At 40.2% G+C, this 27,474-nt stretch overlaps 1 protein-coding gene across 2 annotated transcripts in view; it reads left to right on the top strand.

The window, feature by feature from the left end:
- mtcl2 (microtubule crosslinking factor 2) overlaps positions 1–27,474 on the top strand; it is a 122,762-nt gene that overhangs the window by 60,163 nt on the left and 35,125 nt on the right. Inside the window, exons 5-11 of one of the 2 annotated variants that reach the window (XM_079675149.1) lie at positions 14,316–14,378; positions 18,137–18,304; positions 19,469–19,616; positions 19,957–20,509; positions 22,938–23,232; positions 24,537–24,755; positions 27,095–27,229. In XM_079675149.1, coding sequence (XP_079531275.1) covers positions 14,316–14,378; positions 18,137–18,304; positions 19,469–19,616; positions 19,957–20,509; positions 22,938–23,232; positions 24,537–24,755; positions 27,095–27,229 — 1,581 coding nt within the window. Of the gene's footprint in view, positions 1–14,315; positions 14,379–18,136; positions 18,305–19,468; positions 19,617–19,956; positions 20,510–22,937; positions 23,233–24,536; positions 24,756–27,091; positions 27,230–27,474 lie in introns of both variants that reach the window. The other variant, XM_079675148.1, reaches the window with a different exon arrangement.

Here is a 27,474-nt window from a genome sequence, read left to right on the forward strand (position 1 = left end):
TTATGAGCTTCTGAGTGAAGAGGTCAGAAGGTTTTTGCATGCATAATATGTGAGAAAGAACTTTTCTCTGTGCAGGCTTTGGCAGACTAATTTTTAGTGATATATCACTATGTATATTCTCTCTATATAGATTTCAAACTGATCTGATGTCCAAAAATGACCCTTTTCTTGTTTTGTAGATGCTCTTTTGAGTGTAAAGCTCATTCTCAAACACATTGCAATCCATGTGAATGCTTTATACTAGTTCATGCTTTTCATGTGAAGCAGCAGCAGCAGGCCATGTTCTGTTTGCTTTAGCATCAACCAAATATAGCATTTAATCGATGCATGTCACCACCGACTACATTTGGTATTCTGTCAATCTATAAATACTGTATTCCAAATGTTCCAAACTGTTATCATTGGGCCATAGGGTCAATCCCCATTGTGTTACCTACTTTTCCCATTGATATTGGCCCAACGGACATTTATTTAAATTATTCATATTATTAAAATATCATTGAGAATAGAGGATTGTTTTTGTTTTGCTATTTTAACTTTTCCCTTAAAAAACAAGCAATAAATCCAAACCTCCTTCTTCACCACAGCTCCAACTTTCTGACCCTAATCTAATCTCAGCGAATATGAACTGAAGGTTAATTTCAGGCTTCACCTCATTAGACGCCACTTCCTGTCTAAAACATAAGCTGTACAGTGAGACTGAGAGAACAGGATGCTCTCTATTTATAGGATGTAACAGGGTGCTGTGTTGTGGTTTGCTGGGACACCCTCTGTCACACACAGCAGATGGAGACTCTGTGTTGGTGGAGGAGCTTGTGTCTCTGGGTTCTCGTTTGCATATGGTTTCTCTCTGTGGCGCGGCAGGAACAGTTGCTCGGCAGCTCAGGTGCGAAACAGGGAGAGAGGGGAAGATGAAGGTTAACCCTTGTTTCACCATAAGATGACAAATTATGGTGACGGGCAAAATAAGATTACTGTTTCATTGCGACTCTCAACCCAACGTTTTATACATACAGCTTTAATTATCTCTTGATTTAAATACAACAGATCACAAACACAGGAATACAGATCCAATTTTGATATGTTCTCTTTTGTGAAATGTTTATGGTAACAATATAAAGCATTGATATGTACAACCTACCTTTTCTCTACTGTGTCATGTAAACGGTCTGCAAAGGCTAACATCCAAAAGTTCCCTCAAGAGGAAGTTTCTCTCCCACACACTGGGCTTTTATAGTTAGCACTTTTCATGCTCTTCTTCTTAGTTTTCTGGAATAGTTCAAGTATTATGAAACTGGCAAATCCATAAATCATCTTCCCATGTATTCCTCTGAGCTCATATCTACAAATCTGATAACAGGGTCCAATGTGGAGAAAAGTGTTTTCCCCCTGTTTACAAACAATGCAGAGATATTAAACAATACATCACTTTTATGATGACTCGCATTGCTTTGCTTAAGAATTATAACATACTCCCAAATATATGCAGAGGGTTTTGTTTTTTCCCTCATGCAAAGAGGTAGCAATACAAATACAAATAAATTAGACAATAGAAATCATTTCACAGCTTGCAATAACATGTTGTGTTATTTCCCTATGGCCATTACTGCTGTTTCAGAGCTACCGTTTAGCCAAGGATGTGAAACATTGTTGAGGATACACAGAAGTGTTGCTGGAACAATTTCATTATTTTCCTATACAGTTGCACTTAAACTCAAAGGAAAGTTTGCAGTACAGTAACAGCATTATGGTCGCTCCATTTTTATACCCAGATGTTTTGCTGATGGTGATATTTAATATTCAATTGAGATTTCACCTGAAATGCACTTCATTATCTTTAGATGAAGGCACATAAGAGGAGAGCTATACACATTTGTGATTTGTTTTAATAGATTTTAAGGGTCTGTGTTTCCTATACGTTCTTCATTTCAAATGTATTCCTCAATCCATCCCCTTCCTCTCTCTCCTCCCTCCATCTTTTTTCCCTTCCCCTCTTCCTCTCTACCTCTAACCCTCTTATCATTCATCCTCCCTCTTCCCCTCATTTACTCCTCCTCCCTTCCTTCCTCCTCTTCCTTCTCTCTGTCTTTTCATTAATGCGCTGCCAACGGGGTGCCGTGGCGACAGCCTGCTAAAGCCGTCGCCACGGCAACATATCACGGTCTGTGGTTGTTGAGGCGTGTTGATGGGAGGCGGGGGGATGTAAATGAAGCTGCATCCTCTGCTGGGGCTGCTCCTCAGAGGAAGAGGAGGTCAGACAATCAAATATTAAATTCTCCAGACGTCGAGCTCCTTGTTTTGTCTCGCTGTCCTATTTATCTTTTCCCAACGCCCCCTTTATTCTTTAGATTGCCTTATTACGTTGATGTCTTTGTTTGATTAAGCTATACTCTGTCTTCCGCATCAGACCTTACAAACCCTAGGTTGGCCTTTGAACGAGAAATAACCATGCAGGTTAATGGTATTTGCCTTAACTGATTTGAAAAGGTAATTTTCCCCCATTAACATGAGATCGTATTTGCTTTCGATCTCCTATAGTGCATAGTGCTACATGCTTAAGATGGGTTTTTCTTTCATTTCCCAGGCTGTGCAGTATCTGTCTCATCTTTACGGTCAATTTGGACCTCACTGTCCACATGTTATACCAAAAGTATAGAAAGTGACCGCAAAAGAAAAGACACATTTCTGTTTTACAGCATTAACAGTCTTTTTACTACTAGATTTGGAGAAGAAAATCCCAGCCCTGCAATCTGATAAACATGTTCAGATCAAAGGTTGGAACTGTAAATAAAATATCCCAATATTTCAGAGTGAGGAGAATTTGAACCAACATAACATACCTTAAACCTGAAATCCTAAATCTTGAATTTCCTGAAATGGAACACACTTAATTGTTCAGTACATGATTGCCTGAGCCGTGTTTGTCGCCCGTTGATTAGCCAGTTTATCAAGCCGAAAACAATTATCCAAAACAATTTGAATATATAATTTGATTCATCATAACACATTACAAACATTTGTAGGTTTATTTATTCATTGTTGTTCTGACAAAAATAAATGGTTAAAAGGAGACCGCTGTGCCAGTGGAGGCCGGTAGTGGGAATACAATAACTCAGTTAGCTGAGCAAAATAATTCATACATCACGTCATAATGAAAATAATCATTCATTGCAGAATCCTGCAAAGCAAACAGAGATTAGAGGGGTTGGTACATACAATACACAATTAGCCCTGTAATGAACATGTAGGGGCAGTAGGACCCTGAGGAGGGATGGGGGGAGGAGGTGACATTTGGTGTTGAGGTTTAACATCTGATGCACACACACACACACACACACACACACACACACACACACACACACACACACACACACACACACACACACACACACACACACACACACACACACACACACACACACACACTGATACACACACACACACACACACACACACACACACACACACACACACTGATACACACTGACACACACACCCTCTTCTTGCATAGGCAGGTCTGTTGATCTCCCAACTCCAGACTTAAAAAACACCAGATCCTTCCAGACAAACGTGTATACATACACACCCCCATTTCTTGCTTGCACAGACAGCTTAATCCACATATGCACACAACACCCACACACACACACACACACACACACACACACACACACACACACACACACACACACAGCATACACACATGAATAATTCAGATCAATACAAAGCATTCAGGTTGTATTTTAAGTTGTGTTCATATGTGCAAGGTCACCTACTAACACACTGCCTTGATAAGGAGAGTGACTGGAGGCCCTCACACACAGGCAGACACACACACACACACACACACACACACACACACACACACACACACACACACACACACACACACACACACACACACACACACACACACACTCTTCTCTCTAATGGAAGGGGCTGGAGCAGCAGCTCTGGTAACAAATAACTGCCCCTCCTTTCTTCCTCCTCCATCTATTTTCTTTGTATCCTTCTCTGATCCTTTGTTTGCATATTTCTAATGTGTTTGTGTGTGAAGAGCCAAAGTCAACAGGAGAGGAGGAGGAGACTGGTTTAGTCAGTCTGAAATGCATGCCTGTTGTTGTTATTATTACTTTTTGGAGGAGGGAAAGAGCTCAAATGTGAAAGGAGGGAACATCAAAACATGAGGACAGAAAGAGGGACACACACTGATATGAATATGTGTGTGTGTCTGTGTAGCTTTAGACAGATTCAGAGTGTCATATCAGTCTTGCGGCGCTTTTTTGCTGTGCTAATGCTATGCTAATGTGATGCTAATTGACCATTCACTCTCTTGGCTCTGGCTTCTACGCTGATACACACACAAGCGGAAGTGAGCTGAATCACTGTTGTTGTTACATCATGTCGGTCGTACAACAAAAAAATACATGGTGGGAAAGATCTCAAGAGAAGTTTGTGATGCTAATAGCTGAGCTTTTAAATAATGATATTTCAATCCCATGCATTTGAATAATAAAAAAGAAATGAGCTCCGACAGCTGAACAGTAGCTGCAGGAGTGTGTCAGCTTCATGTGATTGATGGAGTAACGGCAGCAGACTCACAGCAGGAGTCGGATCATCTATATCGGGCAGCGTAGGATTTTCATTTAGCCTTTGGCGGATTGATTAACCACAGTTTTTGACAGGGGAAGCCATCTGTGGAGAGGTGATGAAAAGGTGTGTGAACTCAGTTGAGGTAAAGCTACTGAATCAAAGCTAATCTTAATATGCCCATATAAAACATGTTGGTAGCAATTGTCAAGGAGTGAACTCTGAGGCATGAACTCAATTGCACGACTCAAAACTCAGACTCGGATAGTGTTTCAAAATAAAGACTTTACTGGGATTTGCACAGTAATGAAAACAAGGAAAACAAAACAGTCTTTCGAGGAAAAATAGAACAGTGATCAATAACATAGATCCGTGAGAAGTCCGTGAGGTAAGCAGGAACGTAGGTCATAGAGAGACAATGAACAGGAGGGAGCTAACACAATATATACACAGGTAAAGGGGACACAGGTGGAAACAATCAGGGCGGGGAAAATAATCAAGGAAGCAGGAGACAGAAGGGGGCGGGGAGCGTGGAGGCCTGAAATGAGATGGAGAATTAATTAAGTGAATAAACATAAAGCACAGGACAAAGGGACATGACAAAACTAACATAAAGAATAAGCTTTCACTATAAGTTTCTTAGACATGACAGCAATGCTGTTTTCAGATATGATACACATACTAAATGGTTTGTGTTATTGTAGTTTACTCAAGGTTCTTGCCAACATTTGGTACATTTCAGATAACATTTAAACATTTCATGAAAACATTATAATTTATCTTGACACAACACTTTTTACTGAATAGAGGAGTGCAGGAATGTATCCTAAACTTGGAAATCCGTGTTCATCATACCAACGCCAGTGGTCTTTTGCACATGTTTTGTGTTAGATGCCTGAATTAGGAGTCTGCGGTTAATACAAGCTTACGAGATGTTCCTGTTTTTTGTTATACTGCATACAATATTTCAATATATACCCTAGTTGCAAATCTACTTCTTAAACGTCATCACGCTACACACGAGTCCGTCTTTAGCTTAGCGGTGGTTACTTAAAGCCATGTGACCGTCATATAGTTCATTTTACAGCCTAAAGTTGGCGTTTTACGTCAGGCGATTGCATTTAAGCTTCAACAAAGTTTATCCTGTTGACCAAAATGTGTAAAAGCAACATAAACATGTGCTTGACTCAGATCTTGTTTTATGTAATGTCCAATGAAAATATTGCCTCTGTCGATGGAGCCATTGCGCTGCTCCTTTCCTGCAAGGCCTACATGAAGACATTATCATTGCACCACTCTTCAGAGCTTGAATGCATCATATTGTAACTCCCCGGCCCCTGATCAGCAAGATTTCGATCTCCTAATTGGATATTTATACAACATTTTAAAATAAACAATCAGTGACTAATCAATCATCCCTTTAAAAAGTTTGACACATGGCAGTGTTTTCTTACTTTTATACTTACAAAATAATATGCCTCGTTAGACACAAACTAAAACAAACAAACAAATACATGAAGTTTAAAAATTGGTTAAAAGAGTGATCGAATCTCAACAAAATCCATACTGACATGATGGGTTTTCCTTGTGAGTCATTCTGAGCATTGCAATGGCAAGTGTAGTTTCAATGCTCCACTGCCTGGCTTGGGGAAAACACTAGATTTAAATCACTCTGTCTGTCTCAGTCTTACGGGGTCACGACCTTCTCTCCCTGACAAACCGAGTCACGGTTAGATAAATATTTCTCGGTCACCATATCTTATCTTTGTCCACCTCTCTAGAGTCTCTCCAAGTGCCTGGCTTTATCTTCCTCACACCTTCCCTGCAGTAATGTGGACACAGAGAGATACTGTGTACAAGCAGAGAGCAGATACAGTAACTGTAAGGGTATGTGGGCAAAAGTAAACAATGAAAGCTTTGTTTGATAGAAAGTCAAAGCTGGCGTCAACTAAATTGTTCCACATGCTCCTTTTGGTATAGTTCCTCTAGCCAACATCAGAATAAAGGAGTTCTATGAGATTGTGCATATTTTAACTCATATTAACACTTTTAATGGAAAGTGTGTTGGCTTTAATTCGGACTCTTGAAGTTCATTCGTCTTTCTGGTGTTAATGAGCCAAACAGTTTGATGAATATGGAAAGCTTGTCCATCATTTACCACTCTGGCTAAACACTGACATATTCTTTTCCCTCTTTTTTATCTATCTTTTCATCCTTTTTTTAGGTTTTGATGGTGAAAATGACCTCACAGCGACAAAAAGTAAACATTATAAGTTATAAAGCGTAACATTGTTCCGTTTAGCACACTCGGAGGGTTTCGCAAACTTCGGACTTCCTTGGTCTTAGTATGACCTTTAGCTTATTGATATATATATATTCATATATACATTTTAATTTATTTTACTATTTCAATATAAGTGCAGACAATTTATGAATCTGACAAACACACTTAATTAGTAAAGGCGGGAGGGCAGAAAGCATAGCTCATACAGAAAATAGCCATCCCGATAGTCATCCAGTTTAGAGTCAGACTGTTGTTGATTATACAAGTCTTCTACCGTAGCATCTCACAGATAGACATTTGTGCTTTTATCACAATAATAAAAACAAGAAGTAAACAAACAGTACCTCTCCAATAGATGTGTTTGTTGTTTTCCCGCTCTCAGCTATGTTTGCTATTGATGTCTTTAACTGACTCAGAAGAATCTTGCACACAGTTTTATATCGTTTGATGTATTTTTGTTCTCATTCAGGCAGCCTTTGTTTTCCATTCACGTCTCTATTCCTAGGATTAAAGTCAGTTAGAAGATTCTTTAAAATTAAACAGCATTCATCTTTGTTTTGGATGCGGGCATTCCTTTTTCCATCCAACAATTTGTGGACGTCATTTTACAGGGACACTGACGAAATGTCTTCATGTCTGGCACAAACTTCAACTCACAGTTCAGGTAACTTTGACCTAAAAAAACACATGTTGTCCATTACTGAAGATGTTATATGCTTTCTGTTGCAATTCACAGAAATGGCTTATATTTTTAATTACACTCTGGACAGAAATGGGTTCAAACTCCAAATTAACTGGTTGACCAAGCATACAACTGATTCCAGTTTGATCAGTGTACAATACTCTTGAGATACGCAACTCATAATAAGGTACCAAACATGATTGCTGCCTTGATGTTAACAATTATGAATGAAATACCTTGAGGTAATTATGCTTAAAGACTTTCAAATCACTCAGTTTTAACACAAATAAACAGTAAATATAATACTTCTGATTACCTAAAACACAGCATCAGTAGTTGTGAATGGTCAAGGTGATGTAAAGCTTTATTTGTAGGAAATGAACTAAAGCTACAGATCCACTGGGGTAGTAGTTAATGAACAGCTTGAAGGCAAATAGTGATTTATTTCAGTTGAGATCTTCAACTCTTATAACAGACATCACAGCAGGCAAAGAGGCTTTGTGCCCATAGCGACGACAGTAAATGAGCTGTTTATTTCCTAATTCAGCGCTAGCGGGGTGTTGTAATGCTTTCACAAAAAGTGTGTGAGACACAGCGGAGTGTGGAAATCGCGTGAGTGTGAAGTCATCATGAGCTGAGCAGAGTGGGGATTTGGGGAACTGTTGTGCTCTGAGCTGCTCTCCTCTGCAGCAGACAGAGGGGAGAGCTGCTTAACGCTGCACTTGCATCCTTGGAATTCACTAAAAGCTGTAATCAAGTGTGACTTAGAATAAATCTGACGTTAGAGACTGCACACAACGTCTCAAGTGCCCGTTTGTATTGTTATATTAACATTTATGATTGTTTTAACCTGGTAAAAAGCAGGATTTTAGCAGAAAACATCACCTGTTTCCATCCATCCCTCTCACACACACATACACTTCATGGTTATGCAACCCATTGTGCGTTGCGTTGTGTAGACCCTTTGTTCCAGTGTGATGTAGAGACATGAGTGTTCTTTCAGCTGAAAAAGGCCCCTCGTCTGCGAGTGTCTCTCTGTCTCTGCAACACTTCAAATAATTAACTTTACCTCCCAGAAACCCACACTGCCTTCACGCGAACACAAACAAACACACACTTTCACTCCTGGCAATCTGATCTCATTTCTGCCCTCAGAGGAAATTATTAGCTAGATTTCAGCGGCACATTTTCTAAACCTTTTGACTTGTTGAGTTTTTTAGTGTCACTAATCGAGCTTTGGAAATATGATATAACAGCAGCTTTGGATGCTGTTTTACCCAGAAATGTAGCTTTCTCCTATTACAGTTATTCTGTAGCCTAAATTGTCGTGTGTCCATGACCAACACAGAGTTGCTTTGACGTAAAGAACCGCTGGAGATCCATGGTGCCGCCACATCTGTGTCTGGAACTAACTGCTCAATTCACAGGAACTTGGAAACCAGAAAAAAGTGTTTACGGTCACAGAAAGATGTCCCCTTGTTTAGTTTCCAGTGTTAGAAACTAGCCAATATGTTTACTTTTGAAGATAAATGCTTTGGAAGTTGGAGTTATTATGCAATTAAAACAAAGGTACTGTATTTTCTGTTAGGCACGATTACAAATATTGAGAAAAAAGGTGTACATTAGTATTCGTTAATAGTATTTTTGAACTCAGATCTTGAAACTTCCCTTGCAACTAAAGGAAAGAACAACCTAAAATATCAGTCAGACACATACACTCGGAGCGCTCTCGGGATTTAACGCCTGATTGCCTCGGGAGAGTCTGATCCCTGAGAGCAAATCTGATTTTGGGGCTGCTTCCTCTCCCGCTCTCTCACTTCCTCAGAGAGCAATCTCATCTATTGTCAGTTAACCTGTGTGCCGGGCCGCGCCCTGACTAGGCTGTTAAAACCATATCTGCACACTGTGAAAACCTACTGTATGTAGTCGTAGTCCATCGCCAAGGCAGTCAAATCTCAATCCAGCACATTTATTTTTAAATGTATCAGTGAATTGCTGCATCTCAAGGGGACAGGACACTATTTTTAATTCTAAGCATCTACTTCTAGCTGTCACCACTGAATACTTTTGCCCCTAATCCACAGCTGGGCAATATATTGATATAATACCAAGATGTTGATACATGATTTGATATTGTCCTAGCTTTTTGAACTTGTATCATCACATCAGTGACTTTTCCTAATTTGAAAGGCTACATTGCTGTACATTGATGTCATTTTCTGAAAATAACAACTGTTTTGTTATATGCTTTTACTCTAAAGTCATTTCCAGCAATATGCTATGCTAAAAACAAGCCTTACATAAGTTTGCGGGCTATATTTCGGTCTTTATCATGGTTCAAAAAGTGAAATCATTAAAGAAATATTTTACCTGCAGTATCAGCAGATTAATTCCATACCTGATATGTTACGTTAAACTAATATTAGGCACGACAATAAATCCCTGTATCTTTGACGCCATCTTGATTTTAACTCAAGAATCAGAGATACACACCTTGCGAAAATACACCAGGTATATTCAAGGTATTTAGTTCTCATTTGCTCCCTGTTTGCAGTCTCTTAACCTTGCAGAGCTCGTATCATTTCGAAATCATGAGTTTCAGAATTATTTTCCGAACTCTAGCTCAGTATTGTCCATTTTCCTCTTACAAAGAGATTTCTCCCCCTGCTGTGTATCAGTTGGTTGAACTGCTACAGATTGGATTTGAAGTAGACGAGTTTACACTGCTGTGCCTCCTCATCCATGACAGAGGAATGACAACATCTCTCTCTTTCCCTCTCTTTTTTATCACTGCCATCACTGTTGTTATCTGTCCCTCCAACTTCTCTCTCTGTCCTTCTCCATCTCTTCCTGTTCCCCCTTCTGTCCTCATCAGTTCCCTCTATCCCCCAGTCATAGGATGCTTTTTTTTTTGTCTTTAAAAATGTATCCATCTTTCTATGTATTAGTCATCTTTTTGTTTGACTATTTTCTCAATATCATTAGCGTTTCACCTGTATAGATTGAACAATGTGATAACTGTGCAGTATAGGGAGATGTTACATTTTTGCTGCGGCTGTAAAAGCAGAGCCAGAAGCTTTTCAATATGTTATCAGATAACATGGAAGTCAACCTGTTATCTGATCTGCAGTGTAACTGTAGAACCGCAGGCTCGGAAACATTAGAACCAGGCTCTGGTCGCACTCTGAGTGTGTGCTTTTTACATAATGAAAATTCCACTTTTGTAACAGTGAGAATAGGTGTTTTTTTAAGGGGCTTGAAATTTAAGTCCAGAAAATGTTTTTTCTCTCCAGCGTCAGGCAGTTGTTCCTAAATTAAGCGGTGAAACTGATGATGCAATTTGTACCTGAAGGCAACTCAGACATTTCTCTGGCTGACGATCATCCGTTTGGCAATTTTAGACCAAGTGACTCAGCATTTGTTATGGTTCAGGCATCTAATTAGCATTGTCGGCTGCTATGTGTTATTTTTCAGCAAGTTCTGTACTGTTAGAGCCGAAGCAAGCCAGAGAATGTTCACAGGTCCGACTGACAGGGAAGGCAGCTTTTTTTTTGTGGTGTTGTGCATGCCAGCTTACTGTCACACTGTCATGACTTCCTGGGACACTAGAATAGAACAGAGCTGTCGTTAATTTTATTAGTAACACCTAGGCTCTTCCTGCTATAACAAGTCAAACTGTCTCTTGTGGAAAAGGGCTATTAAAATAAACTGGGATGGCTCTGTCTCGCGATATAAGGAATAGTTACAAAAAATGTTTTTCTTACTAACTGCACCTGTGTATAATTCCAATTGCTATTTCAAAATAATCAAAACACAGGTACAAAGCTCCATTATCATGGCCATATTTGTGATGTAAGAATATCTTTATTTTAGCATTACTTCCCCATCCATAGTCTGAAAAACAGCGCAATGACGTTTGAACTAAAGTCTATTTTTATACCAACAAATTAGTTTTTTCACAGCTTCTACTTTGCTGATAATGCAAGAATAGCTTATGCAAATGACAAAAGGTGTGATATTCATTGTCTTGAGCTCCCCTCTCAAAAGCCTAGCCCAAATTCTATTCAATCTCTTTCCATCAAGCCTCGCAGTGCGCCTGAACGCTGCTCAGCTAAAAGCCCGATCCAATAGTCCTGACATCCGTTCAACCTCCTGCCAGAATCAGTGGTTCCATTATGGAACAGGCCTATCGATCAGTGAGTTAAGAGCCATTCACAGAGTGTTTGCCCCTGATAAACTGACCTTAAAGAGGGTTAGCATTCTTTTGAATCTGCACTTTACCAACCTTTATTATATGTTATTATATTTTACTTACTGCTATTGTTTTTTTGTTCTCTCTATCTTCAAATAAATATCTCCATCCTTACTGTTATTGGTTTTTAGAGGGTGATAAGACAACAAGGGTAGGGGTAGGATCTTCACCTGTGTCGGTTTTAAATGCAAAACATAAATAAAATAAAGAGGAAAGAAAAGATAAGTGAGTTATGAAACAGACATGGAGGGAGGGACTTAGAGAGGGAGCGAGGAGAGAAGAGTGAGAAGGTGAGAGAGGGAGAGACAGCAGGAGATGAAACATTTAAAGGTCGGGAAAAGTCCAGACTGTGATAGAGGGATAGAAAGAGGAGAGGTGAAGGGAGGGGGGGATAGGCTTATGGAAATAAACATTAGACAAATAAACAAATCTCCTTCATGCTGATGCTGCACCGCAACTCCACCTGGACATGAGGAGCTATTGAGAAAATCCCTTTGCCGTATTTTTCTAAATTAATTTAAAATGAAATGTTGTGAAAATCTTCATGACATATATTCACAGCATTATTAATATTTTTGTAATTATTATTATTATGAAAACTTATTTTTGCAGTCCTCCTTTCTCATTTTATTTTATTCTCCCCTTCATTTCCTCCTTTTGTTGTTGGTGGTTCGGTGCAGAGAGTAGCTTGTTTCCATGGAAACGGACTGAACCAGATGAGCTTATAGCTACTTGCTCTGGTGTGTGTGTGTGTGTGTGTGTGTGTGTGTGTGTGTGTGTGTGTGTGTGTGTGTGTGTGTGTGTGTGTGTGTGTGTGTGTGTGTGTGTGTGTGTGTGTGTGTGTGTGTGTGTGTGTGTGTGTGTGTGTGTGTGTGTGTGTGTGTGTGTGTGTGTGTGTGTGTGTGTGTGTGTGTGTGTGTGTCAGAGTGTGTGTGTGTGTGTGTCTGATTGATTGGTGTTTGGTGGTCTCTAAAGAGAGAAAAGCATGATGATTTATGGGAGTCTAATGCACTATGCACTGATGAACACGACAGAGGATGGTGTGTGTGTGTGTGTGTGTGTGTGTGTGTGTGTGTGTGTGTGTGTGTGTGTGTGTGTGTGTGTGTGTGTGTGTGTGTGTGTGTGTGTGTGTGTGTGTGTGTGTGTGTGTGTGTGTGTGTGTGTGTGTGTGTGTGTGTGTGTGTGTGTGTGTGTGTGTGTGTGTGTGTGTGTGTCCTGTATGAGCACAGTAATTATTAGCAATGCTTCCCAGTTATTATGTTCATGTCATTACGTAATTATATTTATGTTTTCTTCCCATTCTTTTTCCTTTTATCTCTCTCGGTTGTTACATTTGTACCTCACATCTGTAATTCTGCACTCTTATCAGTGTCGCCATGGTGATCTAAATGACTGTGGGGATGATCAACATCACCATAGCAATGACATCTGGGGATCAGTACAAGAGGGACAGAAACTGTGTTGGACAAGGCAAGCAAGGGCAAGTTGTCAAAAAACTGTCAAAATAAAATGAATCGTACTTTTGCACCACATGGCAATAGTGATAATGGACTTTTGGATATTTGTATTTTGTGACTCTACATGGACATGTCTCTACATGCTTTAATGTTCAAAAAGCTCTTTATTGTTCTCATACTGCCTGTGCTGCAGCACCTCTTTTCACCCTCTGTCTGAAACCAGAGCCCAGTGTGATTGGTTAGCTGGCCGTCTCTGTTGTGATTGGTCAACCGCTAAGAGATGCCCCACCCCTTAGCCTATCACATACATGTTTTGGAGCCCTAGCCTATAGAAGCGCTAGTGTTACATAGTGATGTCTCCAATGGAGGCGTTTCAGGCAGGTGGGGGGGAGTGTGGGACAGGGAACTTTGGGATTTTAGCCTTTGAAGACCGTTCACAAAAACCTATAACACACATGTTAAAATACTCATATAACGTGATACACTCGTAGGGTATCTTGCTAAACTGTTGGGAACTGTCATGGTCAGAATGCATCCTGCAATCATTTATTGTTGACTTCAAAATCCCGACAATGACAAAATTGCCATAGAATGAAAGGAACAGTGGATGATTGTAGATATTTTCCCATGTCTGTGCAGCAGCTGGCAGTTGAGATGATGGCTCTGTTCGGATGAGATAAAGGTGAAATTATACAGGGGTTAGTGGTCAGTTGTGTTTAACACTCTAAACAGCTTATACTGTAATGGTGAACGTGTTTGAATAACTCTTGAGTCAGTGTAAGACAACAAAAACGTGAGCGTGTTGTTTGAACTCTTAATCGCTAATGTCTGCTTTAGCACAGTACGGTAAAAAGATAAGACAGAAGTTGAAAGTAATTGGGATGAGTTCATCCTGCAGAATTGTAATACCTGCGTTGTATTCCTCTACAGGTCATATTTCACTCCCTCTGTGTTGATTTAGATCAAATCAATTCTTCATCTTATCTAGACTGCTCATAGCTGATGGTGTCCCAGCTAACTAATGACTGTCTGTATGTGTCTGTGTTACAGAACTCTCAGAAGAAAAGAGCAGCACGACCCAACAACAAACCTGATAAGAAGCTCTGCCCACAGGTAACACACACACACACACACACACACACACACACACACACACACACACACACACACACACACACACACACACACACACACACACACACACACACACACACACACACACACACACACACACAACCATGTTTTCCTCTAGATGGTCTAACAAATCAATAAGAGCCACAAAGTGCTGTCTCAGCAAGTCAACCTTTAAGACATCTAAACCTGGAGAGACTGCCACTTATCACACACACACACACACACACACACACACACACACACACACACACACACACACACACACACACACACACACACACACACACACACACACACACACACACACACACACACACACACACACACACACACACACACACACACACAGACACACAAAAGCGCCATCTGAGATATTGCTGATTCTCAAAATGTGTTTTCCAGTTTCTCCACAGATATAACAAAAGTGTATCCGGCTTTATGTAATAGCATATTCATTATTACATAGATTTGTATTATTATATATTATGAGAGCATAAACTGCACACAGTCACACAATTCAATATGTCATATCATTACAACAGCAATCCTGTCTGAGATGTACACCTACTGTATTTTAATTTAATTGTATCCAACAATGCAGAGAAGGTCCCAGTATAAATAGGACGTTTTGCTTTTGGCTTCCTTTCATTCTCTTAATTTAATATATTTTGAAGATAAGCTTTATAATTTAAGTACATACGGGGTTTATGATCACTTTGTTTGTGAGACATCCCTGAAACAGCTGTTTTGTCTTCTATTTTCTGCATTTATATGCTGAATTATTTACGATAAAACATGTAAAAGTTGTCCATGTCCACTGACCACAAGCTGTCATGTTGGAGATCTATCATGTTTGATCCCTTAAGTGTGTTCCTGCCTCTCATGACGGGGCTGTCTCTCTGCCGATTGTGACCTATTTCCTCTGGGGATCACACTCTATCTGTGTGTAATGTCTCTGTATAATGTAATCTTTACATACTCAGTTTTAGTTTATGCTTGGATTACAGATCTGGATTCGAAACACACTTAAATCTCCCTCTTAGATCAGGCTCTCTTCCCTCCCCCAAAAATAACTACTATTCCCTTAAAGGTGGGGTAGGTAATTTTGGAGAAACCAGCTCGAGTGCGCTAGAATTTGAAAATACACAGCCCGAACAAATCTGCCACTTCCTTACAGAGCCCCTCCTCCAACACACACGACATGACCAATGAGGGCACGTGATAAGTTTGTGCACAGATGGAAGGCTGACAGGCAGGCCATCCAGTTATTTTAGCCGGGCCAGCTAAAATGATTGGTCGTGCTTTTTACAGTACTACGGATAGATACGATGAATTTTTTGTCAAAGCACTTCAGATATTCATTGCTATCGGGATGTTAAGAGCATTCCATGGAATATAACAAAAAGTGTATCTCGAGCCGGTTTCTCAAACTTACCTACACCACCTTTAACTACAATTCTAAATGTCCTTCCCTTCTTTAGTTTTCCACACCACTGAAATAATTCACACAGTTAAACAAAATTGAATCTCTGTTGAAGTAAGAAGTGTATGAGTTTAGATTAAGAACCCACAGGACTAACATGTCGCCAAAGAAGGTGTTTGCGGTCAAGTTAATTCTCTCCCCAGCACCATGTCTCAGTCTGCTGATGCAAGCCTTTCTTTTCAAAGCCACATTCCATAAAAGGCCGTACATTTGCTGGCTCTCTCTCTCGCTTAATGTGGTTGGAAGTGCTCCGCCCCAGGCCGTAAAACAAATACAGCCACAGAGCTGCCTGTGTGGAATGAGGTGCACAGGGTTAACTCAGGCCAGCAGGAGTAAGAGCTTAAATTGAGATGGAGATAAATACATGAATATGTATTTATCTTGAGAGCCTACTCCTTAAAAAGTTGGATGTTGCTTTAACTGGTTTTTTTGGCCAAAAAGGGGCAAAAACACACCACAACAAGCCCTTGCTCATGTTTGTTTGGCAAACATTTTAGTAATTCGCTTGTCCATTCACAAATCCAAAAGATATGTGTGCATTTATATGAAGTATTGTTAATAGCCACCATTCCTATATTCACTCCTCTAGCTCCTTCTTTTTTCTGGCTCTTTAGCAGCCAAATGCTCCACTATGTTCATTAGCTATTAGCTAACTGTATCTGTCTGCGCTTTGGTGCTGGGCAGGCATTTTACATTGGGGTTATTCAAGCTTTTTTCTTTGAAAACAACTTTCCAAATGAGGTTTATGGGAGCAGTAAGACTGACCAATCCTTTGCCTAAAATGTTACTCAGAGGTTTTGTCAGAAATGACTTTCCCATTCACAACTGAGTCAATCGACCATGTCAATTCTTAACAATTAAGTAACACATTCTTTATTTTACACACTAAAATGTGTACATTTGATTGACATATTTGGTCTGCTACAGCCTTATATGAACTAGCGGGACATATAGCTAAACGTTGCTAAGGCTAGCTAGTGTTTATTATGAATACATGTGGCCGTATACTAATATTCCTGAGTTACTTCCCTGATTATTCTTTGCTTGTGCTGCTGTTCAATTTCTGTTCAAACGTTCCCATTATCTAACTATCTGCTACTCTAATAACTTATTTTCATGCTATGTAAATCCAAATAGTTTAAAATAGCCTACCGCATATTAAATAGGATACTGCTTACAATGCTGTGCGTACTGTTAAAGTAATTTTCTAAGTCATTGAGCTCAAAATTACGAATATGTATTCTGTATCGCTGTCTGTCAGTAATTATACACTTCATATGCTGTATGACATCTGAGGCAAACCACTAATGAGGGTTTTCTGGAGTTTCCTTTGTGTTTCTTTGTAAGAGCCTCACAAGGAACAAACACAGCATTACTCTGACCTCACCAGTTGGTAGCTGAAAGCCACAAGCTAGTCACATAGCTCTTTGTCGCTATTTTTCCAAGTTCAAGGCAGTTTTGAATAGAATGAAAAACCAATTCGTCCCACTTATTGTGTTTAAACGGCAGACAAGCAAACTGTTTTTGGCTTTATATTATAATCATGAGAGATATGCACAAACATAATCATGTTTTTCAAAATACAGAACATAATTGAATGACAAAAACCATCACATATCTCACCCTAAGCCTCTGAGGTTGTCCACTTCTCTGCACATATTTAACTTGCCTTATTTGAGTGTGTGTTTGCACTGTTCCTGTGCATTCATCCATCTTTCTGCAGCTTTTACTTTCTGTATATTTCCGTCAGATTTTCCTTTCCCCTCATTTGACCTTTTTCCCTGTGTAGATAAGTAAAGTCCTCCATCCTCTGTGTGTCTTGTGTCCTGTCTGTTTTCAACAATGGCTGCCTTAGTGTGAGTTTGTGTCATTCAAAGTGAAACGTGAAAATCATGAGCAGCATCCTTGTCTCTACATACCTCAATGTCGCTCTCATTACTTCCTCTTTACTTAAATACTTCAGGCAGCACTAAATTAATATTGTAATTATTGATTTAAGTTTTGATTCAAAAATGTTCCTAAAAACCCAAAGAAAATGTGTTGCACAAGTAAAGGAATTGACAGAAGCTGGAACCCATAACACATTTATATTTGTTATTTATTGATAAAAATGACTTAACAATGCAAGGACTCATCATTGTATTACTTCTAAAAATAAAAACTCCCCTTTGCATGGTGTGTGCGCATGTCAGCCTCTCTGTGTCGTATCAACGCCACCTCTGTGCTCTTCTCTGTTTCTGTTCCGTCACCGCAGGAGGACAATTCAGACCTGAAGTGTCAGCTCCACTTTGCCAAAGAGGAATCAGCTCTGATGTGCAAGAAGCTGACCAAGCTGGTGAAGGACAGTGAGGCCATGAAAGAGGAGCTGGCCAAGTTCAGGTCGCTGTACGGAGACGTCAACGCCTCGCTCACCGTGGAGGAGGTGAGACAATGAGGAGGACGGAAAGAAACTAGACATTCACTTGAGAGCTTATTAAAACTTGTTTCAGACACTTATTAAGTAACCAAAACCATAACGTCGGTATCCAGTATCAAAAACTACCACATCATGGAAAAGGTGGTAGATGGATTAGGATTTTTATTTCATATTTAGAGCTGTGGCGGCTCCCATAAGTGTTTTCTGACAACATCTTAAGGAAAAATCTAAATCCTTCGTTTCCATCATTTTCTCACCATTTAGTTGTTTACCTCTTGATGACTGCCTGTAAACTACTTAATGGAGCAATAAAGCTATTATAGGGGTCAACGTTTGAAATTTGTACCCAATAAAAAGAATGAATGCCAAAATGGCTGGGAAAACGCTACAGAGGTTGTTTTGTATTGTAACGAAAACAGCATAAACACTCCAAAAATCTCATTAATCCCAATTCTTGTTGGAGCCATTTCAGTGACCAATGCTGAAAACAAAAAGCCGATTTCCTTTACAGTACAGTATGTACTTTTTAGTTACTTGTGTTTAAGATCAATCAATCAATGTTTATTTATATAGCCCAATATCACAAATGTTACATTTGTCTCAGTGGACTTCACAGTTTGTACAGAATATCAGTATGACAATACGACACCCTCTGTCCTTAGACCCTCACATCGTACAAGGAAAAACTTCCAGAGAAAACCCACAGTTTAAAGGGGACATGGGAGAAACCTCAGGGAGAGCAACAGAGGAGGGATCCCTCTCCCAGGACGGACAGACGTGCAATAGATGCCGTGTGTAAATTGAAAAGATAATACATGTACAACATAGTATAGTCCAAATGTTTGGAAATGCATGTGTCTATAATAAGAAGATGAATCCACGAGGATATCCTTCCAGGACTCATGATCCAGGACCACAAAATGAGGATTTGAATATCCAGGACTGTTGATGTTGAAAATATATTCATAACTATTCATATTGATAACAACATGACAGTTTGTCCTTTCCAACAATGAATGGAGTGGTGCAAACACATGGGATAAGAATGGTAGAAAGACCTGTATGCGCTTCATTAATTCATGCTTTTTTAAATGTCTACAGTTGATTGAAAGTGTGGAGGTGATGAAGGAGGTTGTTCTCTTCTTCTTAATGTCTTTAACTCTCCCTCAGGTCGCCGACTCCCCCCACACCCGTGAGGCGGAGATCAGAGTCCACCTGAAGCTGGTGGAGGAAGAGGCCAACCTGCTGAGTCGACGCATCGTGGAGCTGGAGGTGGAGAACAGGGGGCTCCGAGCTGAGATGGACGACATGAAGCAAGGTAGCTTTTAAACTCACGTATATGATCGATTGAAAATATCAAGTCATTGCTTTTTTGTGGTTTACTAGGGACTGTGCACTGCTTTTCATCCGCGTTAAGAAGAATGTATACAGTCACAACCATCCCTTTGACAGAACCAGGCTAGCAGTTTCCCACTGTTTCCAGTCTTTATACTAAGCTAAGCTAACAGGCCTCTAACTCCAGGTTTATATTTACCATATAGTAGAGTGTTGTCAATCTTCTCATATAACTCTCAACAATACATCAGAAAGGACTTTTTCCCATATACTATACCGTTTCAAATTAAAATGTAACTTACCTATCGTCATTTTTTTTCTAGATTGCCCTCAGGACCTAAGTGGTGTTGGCGGTGGCCTGGGGTCAGGTCTTGGCCTAGGAGGAGCCATGGTTCTTGGGGGCGGGGCTTCATCTGAAAACGTCATGGAGCTCCAGAGACACCTCCAGTTTGTGGAGGAGGAAGCGGAGCTTCTGAGGAGGTCTCTCATCGAGATGGAGGAACAGAATAAACTCCTGATGAACGAGATTAACCGCTACAAATCTGACTTCCCGCCTCCAACGTCCTCCATGTCGTCTAACTCATTGGACGGGCTGCTCAACGACAGCCCGGTGCACTCCATACAGGAAGGGGCGGTGCTTATCAGCACAGACGCCCCCGCCCACGAGGAGGAGCTCAGACTGGCGAGGCTTCAGATTGGAGAGCTGGGCGGGAAGGTGAAGAAGCTGCAGTACGAGAACCGAGTGCTGCTGTCTAACCTGCAGCGGTGCGATCTGGCCTCCTACAATGCTCCTTCCTCCTCTTCCTCTTCCTACTCACTACGACTGGCTCTGGAGACGGACGCAGAGGCCGGGGACTCAGCTGAGTGCCTCCCAAGGTAGTTTTTCAGTTTCAGTACAACATTTTTGGATGAAATTGTGCTTCTGCAATTTGGTTCTCTAATGGGAATTCTTCAGTGAGACTATTTATTGTAGTACATCAACAGCTTTGTTGATAACTCAATGAATATAAAACCAAACAATCTGATCCTATGCAGTCGGGAAGAAATCAAATCAGTTATAAAGTGCCCTATTGACAAAAATGCACTTCAATAAGGACACAGTAGCGTAGAGGGTGCCACTTTACAATAAGACTACCCTTATAAAGGGTTTACGAATAGTTTGTAATTAATTTCTTAATTAGGTTGTGAACACTTTATAAATCATTACCGGTAATAAGCTTTTATAAGACATGAGATAAACAGCGCAAATGTGACCGGTTACTTGCCAAATAGTGAGCCCACATTTATCTGTACTGCTAAGCCTTATATATTAGAAATGGTAGTAACTCATTAACAAATGGGAATGTGTTTTACACTTTACAATAAGGCTCCCTTTTGGCAACTATAAATGTTGGTAACTCCTAAATAAATAGTCATAAAGAGATGCCAAGAAACATCCAAATGGAAGGGGGGGAATCAACTCAGTGAACAACAGATACCAAGGATGCTGGCTGATGAAGAAGACGAAGTAAGCTAGTGCCATTATAAGGCTTAGTCATCTTGCCAAATAGTGAGCCTGTGTTGATGTATGAAAACCAGTGTTTCCCCTACCATTCTCTTGGAGGGCGCTGCGCCCCTCCAACGGAGCCCCGCCAACGGAGCCCCGCCAACGGAGCCCCGCACCACCCTGAAATTCAAAATTTTTAAAAAAAATAATAATTATATATGTATTTATTTTTTTAATATTTATTTTTAATATATATAGCACCAAATTGCAAATAATCTATATCTACTGTCACTTTTCACATTGAACATGTGCTCTTTTATTAAATAAACTAAAGGCTTTCATTTTAAGTTGTGAGTTTAGTGTTTTTGACCCTAAGAAACACTGCATTAATCAATAACAATAATCCACAGCTCCTCTCTCTCTCTGCTCCAGATGATTTAAGCTATAGGCAGCACCCCCCCCCCCCAAAGAAGTAAACCTAAGGGAAACACTGAAAACTATGTTAGAACTGGTTTATAAATGGTTCTTAATGATTAATAAAGTGTTTACAACCTAATTATAAACCGTTTGTGAATCCTTTATAAGGGTAGTCTTATTGTAAAGTGGTACCGCGTAGAGTAGTTTGTTTTTGGTCACCAAAGTCAGTAGAAATCATCCTCTTGGCACCATGAAACATCTTTGGCTATGCAAGATTGAGATTTATATTTAAGTCCTTATCTTCAAAGCAAATTTTGACAAACAATCTCACAACCAGAGTTGGGTGAAACGCTTTACAAAGTAACGCGTTACTGTAATAATATTAGTTTTGTCGGTAACGGAGTAGTGTAACGCATTAGCAGTTACTAACATTGCCCCGAAATGCGTTACTTCGTTTTACTTTTATATAATCAGTCATAATCACACTGACAAACAAGAGGGGTTTCCGCAGCAGGTTTATATGTACGTAATCTGCGCGAGTTGCGCGTCAACATCTCCACGTGCAGTACTGCATAAACATGGCTGAGTCAGCGATAACTTTCGAGGGGTGGAGGTATGCCCATTATTTCGAGTTCGTATGAAGAATAGACAGGAATGTGACGGTGAGGTGCAAACTGTGTCCAGGCTAGAAGCTGTTATCCACTGCTGTAAACACCACGTCAAACCTCAACAAACACCTGCAAAGAACACATGCTAAGGTGAAGCTAATAGCTAAGGACCCCCGAACCCAGAGTGAGGATGTTGTGAGTGCGCCGCCGCGACTCCGAAGCAGCAAAAATTTGAATTTGTAGGACCAGTAACCAAAGCAGAGATGGACAGGCTTGTAGCATCCTTCATAGTAGAGGAAATGTTGCCCATTTGCACAGTGGAATCACCATCGTTCAGAGATATACTGCGCAAAATACAGATAGCAGGAGACAGAGGATGGTCAGATAGGAAAACATTCAGGAGCTATCTGGATCAGTCTTATGCGACAATGGAAACTGAACTAAAGAAAACATTTGAAACTTTAGCAGTCTGCGTGATCTGCCTGTAGGGAGGGGCGGGCCGGCCCTGCGAGTAAAGTAACGAGTAAAGTAACAAGTTACTTTATGTAGAGAGTAACGAAGTAGTGTAATATATTACTTTTTTTTTTAAAGTAATATGTAATATATTACTTTTTTTTAGTAACGGCCCCATCTCTGCTCAGAACAAAGTCAATTTAGTAGATATTCGGAGGCTTTAGGTAAATTATAGATGTTTAGACATTTTCTAACCACTTTAGGGTCAATAATGAATCCCATCGTTCAATCCCAACATGCATGAGAAGTTCTGATCATGCTCTCTCTGTTTTTCCATCAGCCCGCCGCACCGCAAAGAGCCGGTGGGGGGGGAGACCGACACTCTGGAGATGAAGGAGCGGAAAAAGAAGATCGAGGACAACGCTGACGCAACCACCTCGCTCCCCGGGTACCTGGGGCAGAAGGACCATGATGCCTTGCTGGCCATGAGGGACCAGGCTCGCTTGGTTTCCACGGCGATACAGCTCCTGACCTCCCCCGAGTCCAACTGCCTCTCCTCTTCCCCCTCCATCTATCACAAGGTCTGCAGCAGCGACGCAGCGGAGCCGTGTGACCTGGAGAAACCTCACAGCCAGGTACATGGCGTCCTCTGCTCTTCAAGCACACCATAACTTTATATTAGCCACCAGAATAGAATGTTCCTAATGACTCAGCACAAGTTCAATCCTACTCAATTGTCCATCCTAGCTCCCTTTATAGTTCAGATGATGGCGTGGATAAAAAAAACATTTTCGTATCATATCGTGCCTAGCTTTAGTGGATCATAACATATCGGGATTAATATGCAGATTCTCCGCTTTGAAATGAGACCAACATTTTCTCTTCATGTCAGATTTTGAGCCACAACAAAGGCCAAAATGTGGCCTGCTGCAGACTCAGCGAGACTAACAGATTGCCAGAAATGCCACTGCAAAAACAGCCCTTCCAAAAACAAGCAAAATATTCTTGAATCAAGTCAGATTGTCCTGTATCAAGCAAAAAATCTGCCAATGGGATGAGCCAAATTTGCTTGGCTATAATTCTTAAAACTAGAATTAAAATCTAGCGAAAGACCGTAATGGGCCTTGAAACTAGACAACAATTTAAGCACATTTTGCTTATTACAAGCAAGGATTTCTGCATTATTTAAGAAAGAATAAGTTAAAATGAGTGTTTTGGTTGAGTTTACTAAGAATGTATTTCTTAAATTAAGATTTATAATTAGCAAAGAAAGCTTACAATAAGAATCATTGGCTTTAATTGACACAATATATTAGTGACTTTGTCTTAAACTTAGAATGTAAATCTTAAATTAAGTTTAAAAATCAGCAAATAAAGCTTTCAATAAGAATTACATTCTTGAATTGGCCTAATATATAAGTGCATTTGTCTTAAATGAAGATAGCAGAAAAATTCTTATTATTGGTGTGTGTGTGTTGTGTATATACCACACCATTTAGTTATATTACATTACATGTTACCTGTTAGACGCTGTTATCCAAAGCGACTTACATACTTAATACTGTGGCAATCTTGGGGTGAAGTCTCTTGTCTACGACAAGCTGACTGCAGTGGGGTTTGAACCTGTGCTCCCCTGATCCGAACACGCAAACGCACTAGTCCTATGTATATACACCATTGTACACCAAAGGAAATCCCTGTATGTGTAAACCTGCAATAAACCTCATTTTCATTCTGATTTTGAAGATGAAGAAACTAGAGGCGCAAAGAACACAGCCTCATTATACATTTTTATTTTATTTATATTACACCTTTTTTAATGTATTTCTTACACTGATTGTTCATACACATGCTGCATTAGCCCCACATAATCCCAAGCAGTCCCCTTATACAACCAATAATAAACAAATTTGAGATAAATTATTTATTTCTGCCCCAGATTTGCGAGCTGTCTGACCTGGCGGACCGGCCCCTGGTGGGGGCTCTGACCAGCCGGCTCCAGGCCCTCCACACGCAGCTCCAGGCCTTTGTGGAGCGGGTGGACAGCCAGGGGAAAACTCCCGCAGGTGGAAGGGACCCTCAGGTGGAAGGAGCGTCTCCTCTGCCCCCCCCCTGCTCTGGAGAGGAGCAGGATGTACTGAACACTACCGTGGAGAAGGTAAAAGACACACTCCTGCTTTTCACTCCTTATCACTCTGTCTCTTTCAGTTATTATCAGTATTTTTTTTTTAAGCTTTCATTTTGTTGGGTTTGAATATTCTGTTGTCGCTTTTTTTTTGTGCTATTCTTCAGTTTTGTGTTTGGTCAAGTGCCTTTCCATTAGTTTGGCTGAAAACCCTCCCAATCCCATCTGCTGTAGTTTCTCCTCACATTGGAGAATGGATTTACAAAACACGCTCAAATCTGAAATACCACTGCAATTTTATCATTGCGTTTTAATTTATTCTGATCTGTTTATGACTCTTTTGCCTATCCATTTTATAGGCACCTAACATGATCAGTGTAAGTTGACAAATAGCCCCATGTTACATTTGTAAATGTCCCCGCTGTGGGACTAATAAAGGATTTCTGATACTAATATTGGTGTATTAGATGTATTCAGATTTGAGCGTCCAGTGTAACCCTCTCCACCTGAGGCCCCCCGTGTCCTCTGCATGCTGTCCAATGCTTCCTAACCTGGTGCATGGATGCTGCTTTAGGCCTCAAATGGAGCCTGTTAGTATGAATTGACCTAATAGAGTTATCAGGAGCACATAAAAGCACCATTTATTTATATACATTTCTTCATCAACATTTCATAAAACATGCAGCCTGGGTTTAGTGTGATTGAGTAATAGAGTTACATTTGTATCCATAGATTTGCTTTTTGTCATTTGTAGTGAAACGGAATGCGGCATCATAATTTAAACGACTGTGACAACTATAGAATAGAAAATAATATGTTTAAAAGCACTAAATGGCACAGTGTTGGTTTTATTATTTAAACCTTTAAAGGAACCTAGTTTCTGAGGTTGTCAATTGCAGCTCTGTAGACGTCATCATAAGAGATATATTTGTATAAACACAACACTAAGAAATGTACTTCATATTTCCATGGCTAAAATCCAACATCTGCAGTCCGAAGACTAATATTAAACAATCTGAGACATTAAAATCCATCAATTGTATGCAATATAATATGTTTGGTAGTGAAACCTACGTGGGTTTATTATTGAAAGAGGTGTCAATACAGATTTCTCAAAGCTGCAGATGAGACAGTGAGCTTGCTCTAAAGAGATTTCCAATCATGCTTCATAAATCAGATTTCACGTCTGTAATTTTCCTCTGGGAAATAGTTTTTGCGTTACGGTTGATTGTCTATTATTTATGACTTAGTGTGAGCATCTCATTTCTATGTAATGGTCAAAATGCAATCAAAAGAATGACAGTTATAGTAACACATAGGAACAGTTTTATAAAACAGTACCCATCCTTTTTTATATTTAAAAATGTTCTCGCTAAATTGCAACTTTTATCCGCGTATCAACAAATCCCAAAAATTATGGATATTTCTGCAATTTGCTTTACTGCCTTTACAGGGAAAAAGTATTTCTTATAAATACAAATCTATAATTTGGATAGGGATGTGAGGAAATTGCGCTAAGTTTTAAGAGGATACATTTTTATGTTTAGACTCCATTAGAGGCCGATACTGAGTCCCAACACCCCTCCAATCTCTCATTCCTTTTCCCTCTCCCCTTCCCTCCGTCCTTCCTTCTTCCCTTTTTCCTCACTGCATGGGCACCATAACGGTCGGTTTCTGCACTTCACTTCCATCGCCCTCTTCCCCTTCTTTGAAACTCCTCACACCTCCTCCTCTTTGTTATCTCCTTAACTGCTTCACTACTTCATACTCTTGACTCCTCCTTGCTCACCTCAAATCCCGTTCCTTCCCTTGTTCCCTCTCTTCCTTCTTCTCCTTTGTCCTTGCTTTGCTTCCCCATCTGCACATTTTTTTCTTTGTTCCCCTTCGCTCTGATTCTTTATCATAACCGCCTTACTACTTATTCTTTATTTCCCCCCTCTCTCTCTTTCCCTTCCCTAACTCCCATGACTGTTACTCCCCTGTCTTTACTTTTCCCTACTCTTCCATTTCCATTTCCTCTCCTCCAGCCGTTCATTCTGCCCTCCATCCTCCTTTTCTTCCTTTTCTCCACTCTCTCCTTCTCCTCTTCGACCAAGCTCTTTTTTCTTTACATCCTTTTCTTTGTCTTGTGAGATCCATATCAACTGTTTTATTTAATTGTTTTCATTGTCTTAATGTTATCATACGGATGGACACAATTTTGGTTGAATTATTCTTATTGTTGTGTTTGTTTGTCTTTTTTTCTTCATTTTCTTTATCACGACACAACGTCTCCTCCTCCCTTGTCCCTTCTTCTTTCCACTGTTTTTGTTTTATTTTTTGTTTGTTTTTTTTTCTTTATTCATTAACCTGCCCATGCATGCATGCAGCAGCCTGATTATAGGGACGAATCAGAGACCAAGGTAAGAGGTCAAACTGAGGAGGACAGCCAATCAGACAGCCAGGAGATGCAAAAGCAGGAAGACAGCCAGCTGGAACCGGGAGAGAAGGAGGCAGACGACACACTGGTGAGTCGCTCAGAATCACAACCATTCACATCATGACGACAGGCTCAGACACACTGGAGCCTGAGCCAAGTTGAAATGTCAAATCAGTCATGTGCACACAGACAGACCACACTGCTTTCTGTCACAGTCTTAAATGCCTTCAGGCTATTATGGTGTCCATTATGTCTATGATGGGGAGGAGGTCAGTAAATGGGAAATGTGCTGATGTTTTTTTAAAATATTAATTTGACTAGTTTTTATAAGGA

This window comes from Notothenia rossii (assembly GCF_949606895.1).
Source record: "Notothenia rossii genome assembly, chromosome: 4".
NCBI lineage: Eukaryota > Metazoa > Chordata > Actinopteri > Perciformes > Nototheniidae > Notothenia > Notothenia rossii.